The sequence below is a fragment of the Xiphias gladius genome, chromosome 19, assembly GCF_016859285.1.
Source record: "Xiphias gladius isolate SHS-SW01 ecotype Sanya breed wild chromosome 19, ASM1685928v1, whole genome shotgun sequence".
Taxonomy (NCBI): domain Eukaryota; kingdom Metazoa; phylum Chordata; class Actinopteri; order Istiophoriformes; family Xiphiidae; genus Xiphias; species Xiphias gladius.
Window position 1 is genome coordinate 2,932,421 of NC_053418.1, and position 17,269 is coordinate 2,949,689.

Genomic DNA, 17,269 nt, shown 5'->3' on the forward strand with positions numbered 1-17,269 from the left:
ATGAATGACAGCCAAGAGTCACAGTATTTCTGTAAATGGAGCCGAGAACGTTCCCGCTGAACGTTTTATTCTGTATTTTACACCCAGTAAAGGCGTCGAATAGAGTCAATTTGCCAGGATTTGAGGAACTGACATCAGGGGACTGGATTGCTTTGTCATCTCATACATTATTCCAGGTTTAGGGCCAATAGAAAGTGTAGACTGAATCCAGTGAAGTTTTTCAGGCATACACAGAGCACCACGGGGGACACGTGGTACCTCCTCCCCCTGTGATACAGGGATTGGCTAACTTTCATTTTAATGAGTTGAATTCAACGATTCACCACGTTTACTTTCTCAAGAAAGGGCCACTGTAAACTCACGTCAAATTTTAAAAATGCCAGTGCACGGTCACGTTTGGATTAACCCACTACAACAGGGGTTCCCAGCCTGGGAGGTCACAAGACGATTAAAGAGACAAGAAAGAGGGAAAACCGTCACACGCCATGTTTCACCGTAGGTGGGATGTGTCCCAGACCCGGCTTTGCCTCCGGAAGCTGGGCCCCTCCTTGTTTCCGGGCCTAGGCTGTAAGTCTTCTCAGGTCCAGAGCAGACCTCTTCATGGATCTGAAATGCTCCTGTGGAAAACTCCCTCAAACGTGACATGCGTAAATAAAAGATTCGGTCTGACAGAGACCCGGGGACGGACCCCGTCTAAAACAGGCCCCAAACAGAACCAACTAGAGCGGGAACACCGACGGTAGCCGCAGCAGAACACAGTGACAAAACACGTCATTTTTTATTGTCCAATCTCGCATTAAAAAACAAATTTTCTCCCGTAATCATCGTGACAGCGAGTCTGCTCAGACCCATCCTGCCTGATGGTCGCTTTGCCATCAATCGGAAACGTTCCGCATTTCTGCGGCTGGGGGCAGTCGCAGGAGGCCTTCCCGCCGCCTTCGCCCCCCTTTTTTGGTGTTAGACTTTACACCCGAGACCGTGGAGGCGGTCAGACAGATGTCGCCGTCTACTGACCTGTGACGGGCACGTGAACAACTGTTCCACCCCTCCGTCCATTAAAAAGTCTACCCCGGCACACACCGGGCAAGAGGCGGAGTCCCCTCTGTCACCACACGGGGTAACACAAGCCGGCTGCGCGCGGCGCCGCACGGAGGGGGCTGCTATGCCAGCAGAGGGACAAAACGCGGTTACAGAGGAAAGTGAAAGCCATCAGAATTAACGGTGGTCTGGATACCAGACTCAATCAGGGGTCTGCGGATGTTAAAATGTGAGTTTTCTGACACCTGAAGTGTAGGCTGCAATAATGCTCTGTATTTCGACACGGGGGGGAGTGGAACAGCGTCTAAGGTGGGATTTTTCTAGGCTACCAGGTTTTCAGTTGTCCTGCCAAACTGTAGTTAACCATTTGTTTCTAATCAGGTTCACCTCCAGAGCTCAGTAAAAAAAAACAACAACAAAAAAAACCCCACTTCTGTATTTATTATTTCTGAAGCTATTTGTGCCATAGATTGAACAGCAGCACCGTGTTTATGCACTTGTATTCTTCGGCCCAGCTGATTTGCCTTCTTTTTTGGGGGGGGGGTCGAGCTGACTTCCTGACTTCCTGACTTCCTGTGATGAGCCGCCAAAATGTGTAAAACACAGGTAGCGCTGTTGCTATAGCAGCCTGTAGCAACACAGACACCGGGAAGATGGAGTACAGCACCGCCGCGCGTTTCCACGACTCCGGGACACAGTTTAGAGCGTACGAAGACTACCTGGACTCCAGGGTCACGCCAGTGGATTTATTTTACCTAAAGGTGAGTCGCGCTGGCACACGCTATCGACCTTAGCCCTCCTTGTAGCGTACGTTCCCCTACGTAGCCCCGGTTCCGTTCTGCGCCGTACACCGCGTCAGAACTGCATTCCTAAAACTGTCGGTTTTAAGGTGGTCTTCGCCGGTCCGCGACGGTGCACGCTATTTAAACACAACTTTCGACTTTTCGAAATCGCCAAGACCCCTCCTTCCGTTCGGCGTGTACCGAATCCCCCAACCGGTTCTCGTTAACGATGCAACATTACGGGGTTCAGATCCGTTGCTTTCCGGACGGCGGCGGTAGCCATCTGACGGTGTTCTGGTATAAGAAGATTTTGGAGCAAGAAAAGCCGATTTTATAAGTTGATGTTAATTGAATTTTTTGCCGTTTGGTAAGCTAGGTATTTGCCGACTGGGACACTGTATAGTGGACGTTTTTGAACGTGTTACTCACTCGCTGATGGGGAAGGTATCACACTTGCCAAAATTTTGAATGGAATCCGGCGTACGATCCTCTTTGTACTCAAAACGACGAGTTCGGCGGCTGCAACAAGTGAGCGGTTTTTTAAAATAATATTATTCTCGTCGTTCTCTCGTCGTTAACAGTTATTTCGCCTTCGCGCATCTGGGTGGTTTGCACCAAACGCCCTCGGGGTCTAGGTTTTTGTTGGTGCAGCGTCTGCGGTCGCACGCCAGGTGGCGGTCGCACACAGAGGCCCGCCACCAATCCGGTCATTTAAAGTTCGCTGTGCGGAAGAAGTGGGGAAGTTCGTCTTTTTACCGCTCGCTCACTCAGTTGTGCAGATTCAAAGCAGTGAAAACAACAACAACAAAAAAACCCCACTTCTGTATGCATTATTTCTGAAGCTATTTGTGCCATAGATTGAACAGCAGCACCGTGTTTATGCACTTGTATTCTTCGGCCCAGCTGATTTGCCTTCTTTTTTGGGGGGGGGGTCGAGCTGACTTCCTGACTTCCTGACTTCCTGTGATGAGCCGCCAAAATGTGTGAAACACAGGTAGCGCTGTTGCTATAGCAGCCTGTAGCAACACAGACACCGGGAAGATGGAGTGCAGCACCGCCGCGCGTTTCCACGACTCCGGGACACAGTTTAGAGCGTACGAAGACTACCTGGACTCCAGGGTCACGCCAGTGGATTTATTTTACCTAAAGGTGAGTCGCGCTGGCACACGCTATCGACCTTAGCCCTCCTTGTAGCGTACGTTCCCCTACGTAGCCCCGGTTCCGTTCTGCGCCGTACACCGCGTCAGAACTGCATTCACAAAACTGTCGGTTTTAAGGTGGTCTTCGCCGGTCCGCGACGGTGCACGCTATTTAAACACAACTTTCGACTTTTCGAAATCGCCAAGACCCCTCCTTCCGTTCGGCGTGTACCGAATCCCCCAACCGGTTCTCGTTAACGATGCAACATTACGGGGTTCAGATCCGTTGCTTTCCGGACGGCGGCGGTAGCCATCTGACGGTGTTCTGGTATAAGAAGATTTTGGAGCAAGAAAAGCCGATTTTATAAGTTGATGTTAATTGAATTTTTTGCCGTTTGGTAAGCTAGGTATTTGCCGACTGGGACACTGTATAGTGGACGTTTTTGAACGTGTTACTCACTCGCTGATGGGGAAGGTATCACACTTGCCAAAATTTTGAATGGAATCCGGCGTACGATCCTCTTTGTACTCAAAACGACGAGTTCGGCGGCTGCAACAAGTGAGCGGTTTTTTAAAATAATATTATTCTCGTCGTTCTCTCGTCGTTAACAGTTATTTCGCCTTCGCGCATCTTGGTGGTTTGCACCAAACGCCCTCGGGGTCTAGGTTTTTGTTGGTGCAGCGTCTGCGGTCGCACGCCAGGTGGCGGTCGCACACAGAGGCCCGCCACCAATCCGGTCGTTTAAAGTTCTCTGTGCGGAAGAAGTGGGGAAGTTCGTCTTTTTACCGCTCGCTCACTCAGTTGTGCAGATTCAAAGCAGTGAAAACAACAACAACAACAAAAATTCTTGATTCTGATCCTTTTTGTCTTTCGAAAAAAAACTAAAACACACCAAGACCAAGAGAGTCGTTGGTCACTTGTCCTACGTTGAAATGAGGGATGCTGTTTATTTATCTATGTGTGTATGAAAAATTTGTCAAACGGCAGAGGTCACCACAAGACCTAGTTATGCCCACTTTGACAACATGGTCCCCGCTCCTAACCACAGTTACTTCAGAAAGGCCATCAGAATTGAAAATCCCACATTTTAAGGGGGAGACACCGGAGACCGCCAAAGTTCTAAACCGAGGTCTTAGAATTAAATGTGAAATAATTTAAGATTAAATTCAGTTTTCTAGGTTCAACCATTCAAAAGTCTCACCTTTGCAAAAGGTGTTATTGCCTGAAATGAGACGATGTTGTGCCCCTTCTGTCCTCAAGAGGACTGATTTATTAAAAACGGGTGACTCACAGCATCCGTCCACAGAAACCGTCTTTATATTTGTATTTTCATTTTCACGCGGAAGTGTCAAGAGCTCTGAATCACATTTAGATTTTCTTTGACGTAGATCTCTCTGGGTTTCTGGACTTGAATTTATTTGAACTTGCCCCTCGGATGGATTCAGATCGTGGACCTGCTCATCGGACATGGGCACGCCTGCTTTTGCCCAGCAGATGGCACACTTGTTAATCATATACCCACCCGCTTCTGTGGCCACTTTGTTTGAACACCTGTGTCCACACAGAGAAGAGGAGAAGTCCTATCTGACCTGATAATCAGCTGCAGTCAATCATATCAAACTCAATCACCCCTGTGTTGTGACAGAACACAGTGAGACCAGGTCACCTAACCCCGTGCAGACGTGCCGACGGGGCCGGGGTTCTGATAAATCAGCTAATTATAAACCAATTTTCCCCAGATTATGTTATTTAGGACTCGTCACAAACTATGACTATGAACTCGGACAACTGAAGTAGCTAATAGGTTATATTACAAAGTCACCGTGGCCTTGGCCGCAGATGTTCTGGAGTATTAGTCCATGTCCTGGTGTGTCGACTGTAAGAAGCAGGTCATTCAAATAGACTTATTCAATGAGCCTTGAAAATGAAGACAATGATTTTCAGGCCAATTTTAGGACCGGCAAATGTCTGAGACTCATTTCTGGTGAGCCACATCAAAGTTGAAGGAAAATATAACTTTTCCTCTTGGGTGCGGACACAGGCCCGGCTGCTGGGATTTTGGGTAGGAGGACATGTGGCAGAAGCTTTGATCTGACAAGCCACAGGATTCGACAGCAAGATTTGGTTTTGAGATGATGACTTTATGGCTTGGCTTTAATGACGGCGGGTCTGCAAACGGTGATTGGAATAATGTAGCTGACAATCCCTGCAGGGGTACTAACATAAGCAGGCTTGCACGCACGCACACACACACACACACACACACACACACACACACACACACACACACAGACAACATGAATGGACCTGTGTGTGTTAATGAAATCACACTAAAGCCACAAAACTAGACTCTATCTGAAGCTCTGAAGCTCGCGGTTTTGCAGAGCGGGTCATCACTTCCATATACTTTAAACTAAAGGCTATAGTGGTCACACTGGCTTTTATTTCATTAGTCAGTGGTGATTAATGAGCTGTACTCAGATCCATGATGTTGCAGAAGCTGCATATATGCTTCATCTTAAATAGCCACTGATGCATCAATAAGGGGATAAACAGAAAATGAATCATTTAAATTATTTGTCAAACAAAAAAAAACAAATGTTCTCTGGTTGTGGCTTCTAAAATATGAGGAGATGTTGTTTACTCTGTTTTATATCACTGTAAAGTTAATATCTTCAGGTTTTGGACTGTTTTGTAGACAGAACAGGCAAACTGAAGATGTCACCTTGAGCTCAGAGAAATTTTAATTAGCATTTTCCACTATTTATGTTTTTTAGATTTTATGTGGCGTCAGCATCGACAAAATTCAAGAATGACAACATCCAGCGATCCCCTCTCCTGGACTGACTCCTCTCGTTTTCTCGTCTCTTGCAGAGCAGGGAGTTGGCTCGTAAGCTGGTGGAGCACGGCCACAAGGGCACGGTCCTGAGCAGGGAGGAATTTGAGGAGAAGAGAGCAGCTGCGCAGGCTGCAGAGGCTGCGAAGAGCGACGCTTTGTACAACAGGAGCCGACCGATGTGAGTTCACTTCTCACCAGCCCACCGCGCTCAGCGAGGTGTGGTCTGCATGACTAACAGGGGAGACAAACTCACACCAACCAGCAGTCAGATGCTAGAATATCGGGAGCCTCTGTTATATTCTGAAAATTAAGCTGTCTGAATGTGGTCAGTCATGGGTAGGAGAATAAAAGTTACTTATCTGGTCTCAGCCTCTCTGTGTTAGTCTTCTGCCGTTCATTAAAATGACTTCTCATTCAGTTTGAAAGAATAATGTTTTAGATGAGTGATCCTGGGTCCTTTTTCTGAGGGTTTGTTTGTCGTGGGGGAAGCTGAGAGCTCCCTGCTCATCAGTTTAGTTACTCGGCTCTCTGTCTCAGACTGTTTTCGTTACAAACCAGGTCTTTTATCTGTTGTCGTATTTTTCTCAAAGGACATGTCAAAAAATGTGGCCTTGACATAAATTATCCAGTCATTTCATTGAACGTTTCATATAATATTTATTTTCACCATTGTCAGGGTGTTTTGTTTTTTTGGGGGGTTTTTTTTTGTTTTCGCTTGAAGTTTTTTAGACACAGTGGTGCATAAAGAGAAGGAAAAGCTCCTCATCTGGTTGACTTTGATCCACTGTTTGTTGTTGAGCAAATCACCGGCCAGCAGCCTCAAGACCGCTGCTGTAGCTGATCCTGACCTCTGACCTCTCTGTGTAAGGGGGGCAAGAGGTCCCGGTGGAGTCTTCCTAGGTATTGGGAGATTGCTGTTGCTGTTGCTACACACAGTAAATAGTAGTAGGTACTCACACTGGACAAAAACAGTGTTCGGACCGAAAATAGCACTGTGTTTTTCTCAAGCGGCCAAGTTGGTGTGGGCATGTTGTTATGTCAAAGACAATAATGTTATCCCCTGTCTTGACAGGTGCGTGAAACAGTAGAATAATGCTTCTGCTAAATATGCTCCACCAGGAATGTGCATTTACCTGTGTTTGGTTACCCAGTGCAGTGTATCGTTGAATGACTTTGCGTTGCGTTGCAGCAGAAGTTGAGCCAACCCTGTGCCGTTGGTTTGTTTTTTTTTTCCAGCCAGGGCCCTCTGTGTCAGGATCCTTGCTCTGCCAGTGCGGTGGTCTCATTAAAATGAATGAGGCGGCTTCACTTTTCCACGCTGTGCTATGGTTGGTCTGAATGTAGCTCAACTGTCTCTTCAGACAAAACGTGAGGCGAATTTTAGAGAAAGCGTGATTGCATGCAAAATCTATAGAAAGATGCAAATTCTAGTGTGCGAATGGCCGAGCAATTTCAAAATGGCTTCAACAAAAAAAAAAAAATGTGCGCTTGGTCCCGGGGCTTTTTGAATCTGCTTCATAAATGTACAGACACATGAGAAAAAAGGCGAGAGACTGGAGGGAAACGATAGAAAGTGTCCGAGTTCCTGGTTAGTTTTTAGATCAGTCAGAGGCTGAGCTGAACACACACACGCAGTCGGTGCAGGCATTGCTAGCTAGCTTACAGCTAACATCTGTAGAGTTTAGGGGTGAGACTAAAGATTATTTTCATTATCGATTAATCTGCTGATTATTTTCTTGGTGAACGAGTTGATGGTTTAGTCTATGAAATGTTTAAAAAGTAGTGATAAAATGCCATTTACAATTTCTTAGAGCCCACAGTGATGCCTTCGGTTTCCTTGTTTCGTCTGATCGACAGACCAGAGCCTAAGGATATTCAATTTATTATCATATATGACAATGAAAACAGCAAATTTGCATTTTACAAAAGACGGGACAACTGGGAGCAATTCATCAAGCCCATGTCCTGCCACGAACAAGGGTTTTTTTTTTTTTTACAAGGCCTGCCCATCTGTCTAAATCCGGATCAAAACGGTTGACATAAAGACGCTGAATAACAAAACTACAAGCTGGAGTCCTCTGTAAACTGCCCCCACCTGAGGAAAGTGATCACACAGATCTTGTTCTCATTCTTGATAAAGCCATGTGGTTGTGGTATCTCCTTTGATGACAAGCCAGAACAGACTACCCCACACACACACACACACACACACACACACACAGCTCCAAACATTTACCTGCTAGGTGTTGTATTTGATTGAACCCTCAGATGCTTATCCAAATGTGCAGATGTCTCGCTGTTGTCCCCCCCCCCCCCCTCACACACACACACACACACACACACACACCCCACGTACACCCCCACCCCTCCTCCAAATGTCTGTGAACATCAGTGACACTGGTGAAATGGGAGCCTCCACACCTGCAGTTACAGTGATATTAGGCCACAAAGCCTTTCATCTTGTCCCAGCAGGATCCAGGGAAATGTTGTACGGGAACACTGGGATGTTATATACACAGTAGTCTGTTCCGTGTCCAAGACCTACATCCACGTAGAGACCATTTCAAAGGCACTGATCCTAAAATATGTTTGTATGTGTCCTGACCTTGCTTGGAATACAGAATTAGATACTCCACATTGACAGCTGATTTTAAAGGAATACTCTGTGAAAAATCTATCTCTTGAGTACCAAACACTCGCCCCATTTAGGTTTGAAAAGTGGCTCTGAAAAGTTCGTGGCTCTCTCCTTTCCGGAGACGAGCAGCTGTAGTTTGTAGAGGATTCACCACAGTTACAATGGATTCCAGTTGTGTCTCAGAGTCACAGCAAAAATAAATCATCTCAATGTAAATAGTAACCTTTTCAAAAGATGTATTTGTCTCGTATTGCTGCTTTAAATTAAACGGCATTCAACAAAAAATAACCTTGGCTTCTGTTGTTAAATGAAAAAAACAGGCTTTATAGTAAAACATGTTCACATTTCTTGAAGTGAGACATTGAAATAAGTATTGTGTTGGTAGCAGAAATCAGGTGCTGTATCCACACTAGCATAAAAAAATGAAAAACATACCCAGCCTTAGAAAAAAGGGATTATATTGCAGGAGAGGTTTAAGACGTGTTTGTAGACGTTTTGATCCTTTTTGATATGACTTTATTTCTTTCTGTGACGCTGGGTCACCACTGGAACCTGGCAGAACTGTTGTGAATCAAAGATGGCTGCAGCTCCTGTCCCTCCAGGATTAAACAAACTATAAACTTTTCACTTTTTCCTAAAGCCTCCGTTTTTTGTTTTTTTTTTTTTCTTCAAATTGCTTGAAAATCAATCAAAGAACACACAAAAAACACTCAGAAAAAAGTGAAGTCAAATGATGAATCAATTAGCAGTTAATCGATTTCAGTTTTACTCTCAGAGCGACTCTTCGAGCCTACGGGGGCTGAATACTGGATGATCAACAGATACGTTTTCAGCGGATTATTCCTTTAATATTTTCCCAGAACTATTGCAAAGTCACACTTGGATCTAGTAGTGCCACAAGAGTAACAATGGAGCAGAGTTGTTTCCCGTTTTTAATACTGAATACTTTTAATACTGAATTTGACAGGAGCCACGTACCAAAAAACATGACACGAGAAAACAATGTGAAGAGATGTTTCGTGCCAGATTTAAAACACTGGTTGCTTCCTAGCTGCCCAGTTCATTTTAATGATTTTTGTTGTGAATGCTAAAACACCTGTTGGAGAAACCCAGAGAGCCTAAATGAACTATTTGGTTCAAACACGAAAACGTTTCAAAATAGCCTCTCCTGGCTCACTTGTATGTGATTTTTTTTTTTTTGCCATTATCAATTACAGAGTGGCTTGTTTTTCATCAGCCGTCTGCGGCAGACAGATGAAAATGCTTGGTTAATAATCGGACCTTGCCGGGAAAGACATCACTCATAACAGTTTTACATTCTGTTGTTTTGAGCTGACCGGACCGCGGCAAGTGGTTTTTGAGTCCTCTCCAAGGCAATTAACCAGCAGTGTTATGCCATTTCAAAAGGAAAACTCTTTACATTGGATGTGATCCTGTTCTGGGTAAATGATCGCTTATAGCGAATTCGCGTCATTTTTTTAATATCAAATGTAAGCCTTAATAATAATAATAATAATCTGATACATCTGCTGTGTTTGAGGCTTCCTCACACTTTGGTCAGTCATTATGGGACCTGAGAGTCAAGTGTGGGTAAAGAATTTTACTACATTTCACCTGCTGTTCGGATTATTGCTCCGATGCAATAACCTGTAGGTGAGCATAAGCCGACATGTTTTTTTGCATATATGGTTTTTGAGATAATTAACAGCTCTATTTGCTTTCCGACTGTCGAAAATTTGACATCTTGCAGAAGACCTTGACAAGACAGAAAAAAGCTGCACGGCATTTGCAGACTTTTTCCATCAAAAGAGGTCAGTTTGAGCCGTGTCCCCCTCTCTGAGCAGATTGCTCTTTCCTCTGCGGTTTTCTGATTGGACTTCCACCAAACTGACCCCCTGACCTCCTGTTATGGTCACACTGTGAAAACATGGGCCCCAGGATGCAATGTACCACCTGCACAGTGGCTGAGCACAATCAGTAAAGTGGGCTGAAAAAACGTCTAGGGCCACAAAAGCTGGCAGCTGTACGGTAAACAAACTAAATGTAGTTGTTCTTTGGCTAGAAAAGAAAAAAAAAATCCATCCATCCAGTAACAATGCATTTGGATTTGCATTTATTTGTGCCTCTTTTCAAGAAATGATGATCTTTGTTTCAGAAACATGTTCTTCCCTAGAGATCGCACTTATCCTCTCATGGCACTGGGTAGCCATGCTGTTCTGGAAATGCCTCTTGCCTTCTCTGTAGGCCTTAACCTACGTCTCCCAAGGCAAGTCTTTTTTCATTGTTCTGTCACCACTCTGTGTTTTTTTTCCCTTCCTTTCTCTTCTTTTTAACCTCCCTGTGCGCTCGTGGAAACCTTTAGTGCCTGCAGGTGTATAAATAGAGCTGTTTTCAATTAAGGGCTAACCTCGCCTGTAGCGTGCATCTGATCAATGAATGCCCCTGCACCTGTGGTAATAAAATACCGGGGGAGCGGAGATAGTGCTGTGAATGCTAATCAGATGTTGCCCTGTTGTTGCCCTGTCTCCTTCTTATTGACACCACGCTCCTCCTGACAGCTCGGCTGTGAAAGGGGTGGCTTTGCCAGCACATCACAAAAAGACCAAACAAAAAAACCCGGTGCTCTCATCAGGCACAAGTGAAATTCAATACGTGATAGAAAAAAAAAGGAGACTTGAATGAACGGGATGTGTAGTCAGCGGTGTGGTTGTTTGGTTCGGGAGAAACTGAATGGGTAGCTGGTAAAACACCCAGGTTGGGCAAGCATTAGCATGACAAAACTTATAGCTTCCTTGTTTTTAGCAAAGAGTGATGTATAAAACATTCAGGCAGTTGTCATCTAACTAGGACATAAGCAGTTTATCTGGCAAAGCTCAAGCTTTAGCTCTTGATTTATCAATCTTTGATTTTGAGCCATCAAGTGTCGTAACTTTTGTCACTTAAACTGCTGAAAGCTGAATCTAAATTGATCTGTTGCGGGCCTGAAATGATTTGTATCTGAATAGGGGGTTCAGATTTGATTAAATGCTATAAAGCACCAACCCTACAATTTATGGATGTCAGCTAGTGTCATGTCACAAGTACGTCAGGACTTCAGGAATTCAGGACTTTGATTTTACCAGAGCGTAAATATCTTGTTCTTTAATTTAATATTCCAAACCGCTTAAACTTCCTAAACTGCCAGGTGTTTAAAAAAAAAAAAAAAAAAATTGTCTTCTGTTAATTCAAACAAAATCCAAATGAGAAGTCTTAATGGTCTTGCATTTTATCTCTCTTAACATTTGATGTAAAGTCAGAGACAAACAAGAGGAGAAGGGGGAGCACTGCTGAGCAGACGTGAGGCCTCCGTTTCCTGTCTGCTCCGGCTCTGGCTCGGGCCCAGAAGGCCATGTCAGCATATGTCCTGACCTCGCGTGCTCACGGCAGCGCTGCGAGGTTTCCATCAGGCTCCCCGCGATCTCCCCACAGTCCAAACCACAGCCATGCTCATTGTCCATTGTGCTGCTACGTTTTTACAGTCTGCCTCAAGAATTCTCCACTCTCTAACTCTCTACTCTATATTAAAAGTGAGCTATCACTCGCTGTGCCAAGCACAACCAGTGTCACGAACACGCACAGTGAATACATTTCACTGCGGATCCAACCTCCAGATGCTTTGCGAAAATAAGATTGTGGATGTGACTGACATGAGAAGCCTCACAAAGCCAATCCCAGGCTCATTTTTAGCGAGCCAAACCCCCGCCACTCTCCTCGACTGCTACTCTGGCGAGGGCCCCCGGGCGACGAGGTTTTGCAGTCTCTATTACATTTGCTGTCAAGCCAATTGCCTTCCTTGCACTTTGTGATTTTGGACGGGTGTGTAAATTTGGAGCTCTCCCCCTGCAAGCCCTGTCCAGAGACACACATCCTGCCAGGCTTAAGCTTGCCACCACATCCTACCGCACAGCACATAGATCAACATATACCCCAGTTTAGGACCAGCTGGTGCAGCGGATAATAAATAACAAGCTGCTCTTTGACCTGGATGTTGTCATGTTTTAGAAGTCATTTCATATTTCATATTAATGACTAAAAAAATGAAACATCTGCCTTCACTCATCGGCTACATGTAAGACACCAAAACTTTTCATAAAGTAATTTTGACAAAATGATCCTACTCTAGGTCTACTAGCTGTTTCTGGAGATTCTGTTAAGATGCGGTCTGGTGCATTTACAGCTCTTGCCCCTCATAGAGATAAGCTATCCACACACGCATTGTGTTAATACCAGATTTAATTGGGGTCTGAGTCAAAATTGAATTCTAAACTTTTTAATCTGCAACCTAACCCATCCCTAACACCTTGGCACCGATGTATTCAAGGAAAACAGATCCAGAAAAATACATAAAAACAGTGGTGGAAACGCATAATTTCATCATGTTTTTTTTTTTTTCCATTTTCTTACATTCATACTCCAATTTCACTCGTAAAGCGAAATGCTCACGCTGTAGGCGGTGGAAAAACACAGTTGAGTACAGCGAAGAAAGGATCGGATTGTGATGTATTAAAATATGCCTGGATAGGCCCCAGTAATGATCCTTGGTAGCGGCTCGGGACATCTCCATATTCATTATCTATTGAGGTACCGAGTGACAGAGATACAGACAATGTTTATGCTGTTGCCTATGTACAATAGAAAATGGTCAGTAGCCCTTAAATTATTTTAAATTAATGGCGAGTGGTGATATGACCCACTGCTGCAGCAGGTCCGCCAGAAGAACAATGATAACGCTGAACTCAGTTGTTGCAAACCAGTTGACTTCTAACGTCCTTTAAGATGCGCAGGAAGAGCTAAGTGAAGCTGAAAAAATACATACATACAGGCCATAATAATATGTCCTCTGTCATTTTGACTAACAGAAACGTTCGTATAATGTTGATGCTGATGTTTGATCATATGCGAAAGAAGCCGCCTTCCTTTTACGTACACTCAGTACACTATAGCTAAGTGCCCCTGAAAAAGGGGAAGAAGTGGTTTCCACGTTGTAGCTTTTCCCACCAGGCTACCAGGCCGTACAGTCATCTTCTCTCCTTTGTACTTCTAAGTGCTGTAGATGGAGGATGAGTGTCATGGATTAAGTAGCCTGCAAGGTTCTCGCTGAGGCAAGGTCTGGAGGAAAAGGTCTTTAATCTGCAGCTGAATTATTGCCATCTTGTTTTAATTGATTGTGGAGTGTAAACATGACTCCGCAGGTTTGGACAAAAAAGTTGAGCTCAAACTCCTGAATAGTTCCAGAAGTGTATAACCAGAAATAAACCTGTAAGAATTTTCCTGCTAAGGAAATTCTTCACTAATTAGCAGTCGAAATGAGTTGAAAAAATACTTTTTAAATGATTTCATATGTGTTGCTTTGCATTACAATGTAAACTAATAAACTGATGAAGGAGAGACCACACTCTAAACATGTGCGAGACAGACAGCCGTTCAGGGGAGAGAGCTAATTCTGTCCTTTTAGAACTTACATTGGAGAAGTTTGTCTTCTCCAAAACTTCGAAGTTTCCTTTAGCTCTATCCAATTCTACACATTAGATTTCACTTCAAAATATGAATCTGATTCATCACAATCTTACTCTCTTTCTGTCTTTGCTTGGACTGCACGATCAATCTTTGAATATTGAGGAACTGCACTGCATGTTCCCCACATGGAATACGTCTATTTTTTTTTCCTCAAAAAGAAGTCAGAATGAAAAAGATGACAATGATTCCTTTGATCCACACTGAAAAACATGCATTTCTCAGGCAGGCAATGCACAATATCCAGCCTCTCCAACCCCCAAAAGCCAATGTGGCCACAATACACAAAGAAAACTCAGGTAGAATATCATGCGTAGCACATGTGTAACTGATACATTCAGCTCATTGTAATCAGAGGTGACAGAGGATTTCAGAAAAAGCCCAAAATAAAGTAAATTGTCATGCTGTGTGGAATTTCCCTTGACGTCCACCAGCCCAAAATAATATTTTCCATAAGATTCATTTTCCCAAGCACTCAGGAAAAATATTCCGGTACAGTATATGTTGCTTCTTAAGAAATCACTATATTATTGAAAGTTCCCATCTGTCATACCGTCGAAATCTGCAGGCTAACGAAAGCTTCAATCTGTTAATCTGTCCCAAGAATAAAAGAGGCAATTATTTCACAGCACAACATCTTTACCTGTCAGGAGATTGAAAATCCTCTAGGAAACATCTTAGGTCCAGTTGCTGAATATTTATTTGCAAAATGAAGGCTGCAAATTAAGAAGGAATGCTATGCTCCCATTCCTAAAAGAAATTTTAATGACATTCCATTAATTATGCTGGGAATTATCCGCTGTTGGAAAATTCTCTATGAGTGAAAGAGGACACAACTTGGGACAGATCACATTTGTTTGGCTCGAGTGATGAAAAGTGGGAGCCCAGGTTAACGTGCTACAGTATATTGAATTTCTTAACCATTCCCTGCAAAAGTATACACTGATGAGCCAAAACATAATGACCGGCATGGGCACTCCGACCGGTCTGCGGCTACCGAGCCCCATATGCAGCGGGGTGCGATGCACTGTGAGTTTTGACACATTCCTCCCATAACATCATTAGAATTTTTCTGCGACTCATGCCACAGTAGCCCCCCTGTTGGCTCAGATCAGACACAATAGCCCGCTTTGCCCTCATACATCAATGAAGCGCCAGATTGTGGCTTGTCCCTCCTTGGACCACTATCCCTCCCCAGACCAGTCGTCTGGCCATGATGATGATGATTTGGCCCTTGTTGAAGTCGCTTAGGCCTTTACGCTTGCCCATTTCTCCCGCATCCATCACGCTGACTAAAAGAGCTGACTGTTCACTTAATGTCTAATAATTTCCAGACCTTGACATGTGCTGTTGTTACAAGATAATCAACATTATTCACTTTATCCCTGAGTGGTCATAATGTTTGGGCCCGTTTGGTATAGTTCCTCCTTTCAGCTGTGCAAACAGATAATGAAATCGTCTTTGAGTCCAGCAAAGAGACGAATCATTGTTTAAGCTGTAGGTCAGTGACACTCAGGTTAACGCACTCTTGAAGGTGATGGATGTGAACAGATTTAGTGGTAAACACATGAACAGCAGGCTCTTAGAAAAAAGGTGAGAGTGCATCAGACCAGGTTTTACAGTCGTGTCAATGCTCGAATTCATATTTTACGTAGGGAAGCAAACTATGGTACAGAAATATTGCATTGTTTCATCACAAAAGAATCATGTGACAATGCATAAATTAAGAGTATAAAAAAATCCCCTAAAAAAAGGTATAAAAAACATATCAATAACTGGTTTTGAACTGGAACCAGTGTAGTTGTTCAGGAACTTGCATTTTAGTTACGCTCATGAAAGCGAACTACGAACCTGCTTCAAAAGTAGCACAACGTGTAGCTCTTTCGATCAGCCTCTAACCTCCATATGAACCCATAGTAAATGTAGGAGATGTCAACATGAAGAATTGGAAGTAAACTTTTTTTTTTTCTAAGCAGGTGGCTTGTTAGATTCACAGGTCATGATTCTGTTAAATCTCATTTTACAATTTCAAGGGAAACTTGAAGTGAAGTAACTTACCCTTTTTTTACATTATCTTGTTCATTAGACTCCGAGAACCGTCAGAACTCTACTTATCGGGTTAGATAGTGCAGTTATTCCTGAGATTAAAACATCAGTTTAGGGGGCCTGTGATCCAGTAAGAAGGCCCCTGGGTTTTGGTATGGCTGAGTTTGTTTCAGTGTAATGCTGTGTTTTCACATGTGTAAACACACTTGGAGGATAGTCAGTGTGCAGTAACGGCTGTTCACCCCCTATAGATGTGGACAAAGTGTTACATAAACTCTAGTTCATAACACAGTGAGCAGCAGTTTCTTGAGAATCAAGAGGCACATTAATTGATTTTTAATGCAGTTTCTGGTTCTGTGACATTTTCACACCATACTTATATAATTTGTAAAATCACTGGACACACAAGGGTGCGGTTGTTATGAGATACTTAATTAGCTAGTGACACACGGTATTTACTCTTTTTCTATAGCTGAGTTCCGACATTTATTTTTGAGATGAAGGTTAATATCTATTTGTCTTGCTTTTGGGTTTTAGGCTTGCTAGGTATTTCAACACTCTATCACTGTTTTTTGGCCGGACTGCAACATCGGGGGCCAGCCCTATAAACGCGAATGTCCGCGACTGACTTACTGACTGACTGACTGACTGAGTGGTACAGATACACCATTGGTCGGCTGCATGCCGCGTGACTAAGTGCTGACCTTACACCATTGGTCGCTGCTCTTTCAAAATTAATTGGTGCAAACAGTTTTCTATTGTGTCGTCACTGGGGTGTTTACAGGCAGTGTTGCCAACTCTGCGCCTTTGTCGCTAGATTTACCGACTTTTGAAACACTTTTTAGTGGTTTTTCTTTCACGAAAGGACCTAGAGACAAATCTAGCAACTTTTTGGACAAGTCTTACCTACTTTCCATAGAAGAGAGTTGCCACTATTGCCCCACGAGCACGAGGTCCGGCTTTAGCTCCACAGGAGCAAACAGAGAGAAGCAAACAGATAAAGGGCAGTCCCGCCATATACTAGATTTTGACCTAGTTTTGTTTTTAACTGCATAAGAAGTGATCTGTGCTACAGACCATTTTAGTCCAGAAAAATGTATTATATTTAAACAGCTACTTTATCAGTGTTACTCCAGCTAGACTTCCTGGATTATGTGTCATTGTTCCAAGAGCTCAGCCCCCTGCGCTGTTTGAACACAGGGCTGTTTTCAGAATGAATCCCCACTAAGATCACTA

At 43.8% G+C, this 17,269-nt stretch overlaps 1 protein-coding gene across 4 annotated transcripts in view; it reads left to right on the top strand.

Moving 5' to 3' along the window:
* Window positions 1-1,089: 1,089 nt before the first annotated feature.
* Window positions 1,090-17,269, top strand: part of cfap299 (cilia and flagella associated protein 299) — a 75,945-nt gene continuing 59,765 nt past the window's right edge. For 3 of the 4 annotated variants that reach the window (XM_040154388.1, XM_040154389.1, XM_040154390.1), the window contains exons 1-2: window positions 2,752-2,969; window positions 5,835-5,977. In XM_040154388.1, coding sequence (XP_040010322.1) covers window positions 2,862-2,969; window positions 5,835-5,977 — 251 coding nt within the window. In that variant the 5' untranslated portion in view covers window positions 2,752-2,861. Of the gene's footprint in view, window positions 1,268-1,644; window positions 1,800-2,751; window positions 2,970-5,834; window positions 5,978-17,269 lie in introns of those variants that run through there. The other variant, XM_040154391.1, reaches the window with a different exon arrangement.